Source organism: Zosterops lateralis, assembly GCF_965231275.1.
Source record: "Zosterops lateralis genome assembly, chromosome: 1".
In the NCBI taxonomy this organism is placed as follows: domain Eukaryota; kingdom Metazoa; phylum Chordata; class Aves; order Passeriformes; family Zosteropidae; genus Zosterops; species Zosterops lateralis.
In genome coordinates, this window is record NC_139762.1 from 114,169,977 (window position 1) to 114,175,485 (window position 5,509).

Here is a 5,509-nt window from a genome sequence, read left to right on the forward strand (position 1 = left end):
AGCACCACCTGTGTAAATTGCAAACAATCTACAGTGTTAGTGTTGGCTTTTCTGTTTGTTCTCAGATTTACTTACACTGCCTTTGTTTGAAACAGAGAAGTCTGATCAGCAGTTTCCTATATTTCAGTTGTGCCAGAGTGATTTACAGCAGCTGAGGAGTCAAACATAAAACTATTCAATGGAAAAACATTTGTCAGCTGCCCTGCAAAATCAGGTATTTTTATGCAGTTTTGGGTCACGTTTATTTTCCAAAAATTATAGTACCACTTTTTAAATTAGTGTTTATATTTTTAAGGCCAAGTGTACAATCCTATATTGGATGTATATCAAAGATGTAACTAATCAAAAATATCACTGTGTTGTAGACTGGAGAAATTATTTTAGTGCTTAAAGTCAAACACATTTGTGATTTTTCTTTTTTTAATGTCAGTGACAGAACACTATGAAGTATAAATTTAGGCTTTAAATATTTATTCTGTTAACTGATTAAAACTATTATTCTAGTGTTCTAAGAAACAGAAAACTAAAGACAAATATATTTCGACTGTTGTGTGTGCATTGTGAATTCTGTAATTGTGGAGAAAAAGATTGGCATTGCTCTGATGGCTTAAAGAAAAATAGAGATAGTATTTGTTTAAATGACAGAGAAAAAAAAGCACTTCAGAATTTTTGCAGTTAGGATGAAGAATTTATTGTATGTACAGTTAAGCAACTCTACGGTAGATGTAGTTCCTCTTTAAAGAAAATGAATACAGTAATCAAAATAGTTCTAGCATGGAAATTACAATACAGACTGAAACTCGACTAAACCAGGAATCAGTTATTTGACTTGAAAGAACACGGAACCTGAAACAACAAATCGCAGTTTGCATCATTAACCAAGGACAGTAAAAAACTGTACAGTACAAGCAACACGTTACAATAAGTTATGACAAATAAGGCAGTCTTTCTCATTTAGGACAGAAGGGATAAAGGGAAAGGTATTAAAATCTCATAAAACCACCATATCTCTTTTCCATCTCTGGGACTTCTTTGGAATAAGTTTCCCCATCTTCTTCTGAAGGGAGAATGGAGTCGGCAAAGCGCTTAAGAAACCCACCATATCTTTTCTGGTAATCCAGCCACCACTCTGGTCTACCCACTCTTCTCATGAAGCCACCGTATCTCTTTTGCAGCTCTTTGGCCTCATCTTCCAATTCAGGGCTGCGCTTTGTGCTTCTCATGAAGCCTCCATATCTCTTGCTGACATCGCCGTCATTTTCATTTATCTCTCGATAGTGCGCCGCTTCAGGGTTATCCCCTGTTCCCAGAAGCTCCTTCAGCAGATCAGAGGAGTTGGCAAGGGCATCATCATCAGAGTCTTTCTTCATAAACCCTCCATACCTCTTAGCCAGGATTTCTCCTCCATTAGCTTCATCCTCTGGTTCTGCCCGATAGAGCTCATCCATTTTCTTCATGAAGCCCCCATATCTTTTCATGAAGCCTCCGTACTTCTTTGCAAGCAAATGGTTCTCATCCTGCTCTTTCTTGTCTCCCGGAGCAATGCTGCCGTCCTCAGACAGATCCAGCTTTGCCAGTTGCAAGAACTCCTTGCATGTCTCCCAGGCTTTGGCAGAAGGCAGTTTTCCTTCACATTCTAATGTACATGCCTGAAAAATGGATGTGGTTTACTGAGAATGTTTTGATGGTTACTATCACCGCACTATGACCTTATCTTAGATTTACTTGTTTATGAAAGAGCATAAATGAGCCTCTCTTTGTGACTGGCTTGGAAGAAATGTGCTTTGGGAACAGCTGATTTGGTACCTGTCTGTTTTGAAGTTCTTCATATCCCTCTCGGAAGGACGTGGTAGACTCCACTCTAAGACAGACTACCAGATAACATGAATTGTAGATCCTCTGTGTCAAGGCTCCCCCCATGTTTCTGTTTCAAAGGAAGCTACAAATACATTTCCTCTATTTACCTCACACTCGTGTGAGTTATGATTTACTTTTTTAAAATTTACTACGGGGAAGCTAAAAACCAATTGTGGTTTGCTTCATAATGCAAGTGTAGAGGTGTGAAGTATCATTCAGAATGTTTAGAGAAGTTGCACAGCATGGTCATTGCAAAGAAGCCAGCTGTACTGTACTGTTCAGTATCTTCAATGCACTGCACTTAAGGGCTGTGTTTTGCCATTAGTTTGTCTTTGTGGAACAGATCATTCCAGCATGTACCAATAGAAATGTAGAAATACAGGCTCTCTTAGGGTAGGATCAAAGTTCCAATTTTTGCTAGCTGGAAAGCAGTGACCATCAAAGAGAGGGGGAAAAATTTCCCTAGCTGTGTTGTTTCTGACTGTATTGAAAATTTTTCAGGCTACAACATAAGAAAAGCTTTCAGTATATACCTTATGTATATTTCATAACTTGTCTTGTGATGATAATAACATAGATATTATCTACTGTTATCATCTCTCTTGTGTCAGGGGAATTTACTTCTTGTGCAGCCATACTCTTCAGTTGTAAAATAAAGCAATTCCAGTGTTTTTTCTTCTTTCTCATGGTTTTCATACCGCAATAGGTAAAGAAAAATCATCAATATTTTCAATAAGAGAAACACTCATTCTGACTATAGATGTGTTCTAAGGATCTTAACATACTTTAAAGTGTGAAATTAAACTCCAGCACAGTTCTCTCGGATAGTGCATTGTCCACTGCACAACCTGTCTCTTGAGCCTCACTTTAGTCTGAGAAATTTAGATACTATTTTTTTATATGAAAATTAAAGGTATTTATATACTATGCAAGACAATAACTGGCACTACATATTTACATATATTATAGTCATGCTGTAAAGACAATAGGATATCAGGTTGTCTGACTTTAGAATTGCTCTAAATCAAAGCAAGAATAGGTCTCTCCCTTTCTCAGTTAGTTTTAATAACCTCCTATTGTCAGATGAACATACTTCATAAGTGTGAGTGACAGGCGCAGTGTGAAGTCTTGCATCTTATAAATACGTGATAAATTCAGTTATTATGTTACTAGATACTAATATCTAGAAACAATACTTTCCAAGAATTTTTCATGCATGTTTAGCAAATACGAAGTATCCTACATTGCTTCTTTACCTAGTTAGCTAATAAACATTGTTACAAATAGGACTTTAATTCTTTCCTTGATGATTACTGAAGGTGTGCACAGAGCCTGTCAATATAGACGTGCAGAACATATACTCTGAAAAGCCCTCTCCCCGTAAAGGCAAACTATCACTTTTTTTACCCTAGTTGACAATAAAGCTAAAGTTTGATTGAACGCTAATGTAAGCAAAGAAAAGAAAAGAAAGAAAGAAAAAAAAAAAGGTAGAGGGAACTATTTTGCCAGCTGTCCAAACAGTATTGCCCTTCTGAGCTGCTATGGTTAAGAGTTCTTGAGCTTTTGGAGTAAGCAGAAGTACTCAATGGTTCCTAATTCTGTGTAAGGCACGAGAGCCAAGTCCTTACTTTTGCATAATCCCAAGTAACCAGTGACACGATAGGAACAAACTTTTAAGACCCTCTAGATGTGCCGAGAGCGTGATGCCCCAATGTGTGTGTATTTGAGGTCAGGAACAACCAACGCCAGTGGCAAAGTCCTTGGCAGCCAGAGTTCCCACCTTCTTCAGGAAGGGCTGAGGGACCCCAGGCTTTCACTGACCCCGACCTTTAAATTTCGAGCTGAGTTGCCTCTGTGACTATTCTTTTAAATCATTTCATCATCACAAAAATTACAGATAACCTCCACACCCCAGACCCCCTCATGCTGGATTTAGCACGAGTTTTCTTAGAAGCCAAAGTTTTTCACACAGGCGTATTCCCAGTGCTGTGCAGAGAAGAGAAGCAGCGAAGTCACTGCTACTCAAATAGGCTTTTAAACCTACTGTTTTTTTTTTTTTTTTTTTTTTTTTTTTTTTTTTTTTTTTTTTTTGTTGTTGTTGTTGTTTTTTTTTTTTTTTGTTTTGTGAGATGTCAGGCAGATCTTTCCAGCTGGGCAGACACCCTGCCCGGAGAGAGCTCACCTTACCATGGAGCCAGCGGACAAGGCTCGGGACTCTCCCTCCCGATTCTGCTTGAATCCCCCCGTCCTGTCGGTGCTGGGATGCCCGGCAGCAACCCCTCCTTCCCCTGCAGAGATTCCCTCTTCGGTGGGATTTCCTTTCCCCCTTTTCCTGGCTCCCCGGGGGGCTGCTGGGCGCTGGTGTGTCTGTCCCCGTGGGGCGGGCGGGCTGTGGGGTCTCCTCAGGGCGCTCCCAGTTTGTGTCCGCGCCCTCCCCTCGCCCCTCGCCCCCAAACCCGCTACTCCCTCTGTCCCCCCTTCAGGAAAAGAGTCTTCCAAGCCACCCCGGTCACTTCCCCCACTATTTATTTTTCTTATTTGGCTGCTTTCCCCCACTGCCCCTTTCCTCCCCGCAGGTTTGGCCCCGGGGCACTCACCAGGGGGTGGATGGCGGCGCGGGGTCCCAGGCGGTAGGAGCAGGCGGCGCAGTCGCGGCCGCAGTCGGCGCTGGCCCCGGGGAGCAGGCAGGTGCTGAGGGCCAGCAGCGAGCAGCCGAGTCTCAGCAGCAGCGCCATGGGGCTGCAAGAAGGACAGGTCAGCCGGCAGCCGCCTTTTCCCGCCGCTCCCAGCCCCGCCACGGCCTCCCCCCGGCCCCGCAGCGGGAAAAGGCGGCGTGGAGAGGTTCAAACCAACTCCGCTGAACTCACGCTTTTCAGAGCCGCGGAGAGCTTTAACAAAGCGGGCGCTGGGCAGCTGCGAGGCAACCGAGCTGCCTCCCAACAGGAGCGGACCCGGGGGATGGAGCGCCCAGAAGATCCCGTTTGGTCAAATCCCCAAACGCTTTATCCCTCCGTGCCCGCAAAAGGCGGCAGCACCATGGGAGAAGAGAGCCCGGACGGGATTCCGGCCCCTCCCGGGAAAGGTTTCCCAGCGGGACGCCCCGAGCCCCCTCCCCGAGGCCGGGCAGCAGCCCCGGCCCTCCCTCGGTCCGGCCGCGGGCAGAGCAGCTCCCTCCCTCCCTCCCTCACTCACTCATCACTCACTCACTCTCACACACGCCGCCCTCGGGGCTCCCGGAGTCGCCGAGGAAGAAGATGAAGCTGAAGCCTCGGAGCCACTATTATTTATAGCGATCCCGATCAGCCTCCGGAGGAGCCCCGGGGGATGGAGGCAGGCAGGCACAGCCGGGCCCGCCGGCAGCTCCAGCCAGGGCGGCCCGGAGCCGAGCCCGCTGCTGCGGAGCGTGTGCGGGCGGCGGCGGCGGCACTTTATAATTCCCCACCGCGGGGAGAAGAACGGGCCTCCCCCAATCGCCGTCGGGCTCCCGCTGACGCGGCGGCTACGACATCCCCCCCGGCAGGGCCGCCGTGACTCCAGCGGGCTCGGGATGAGGGGGTGTGTGTGCCCCGCCATCCCGGGGGGGGGAGCGGGGAACCGGCCCCGGGAAAGTTGGCGGGGGAAGTTTTCACCGGGGGCGGGCGGGGAATGAGAC

At 46.2% G+C, this 5,509-nt stretch overlaps 1 protein-coding gene across 1 annotated transcript; it reads right to left on the reverse strand.

Moving 5' to 3' along the window:
* Positions 1-666: 666 nt before the first annotated feature.
* Positions 667-5,256, reverse strand: PENK (proenkephalin). The gene is made up of 3 exons (XM_083870565.1): positions 5,065-5,256; positions 4,455-4,596; positions 667-1,649 (listed from the first exon to the last, which is right to left on the reverse strand). Exons 2-3 carry the CDS (start codon positions 4,590-4,592, stop codon positions 984-986), a joined length of 804 nt encoding a protein of 267 aa, XP_083726691.1. The 5' UTR covers positions 4,593-4,596; positions 5,065-5,256; the 3' UTR covers positions 667-983.
* Positions 5,257-5,509: the final 253 nt, after the last annotated feature.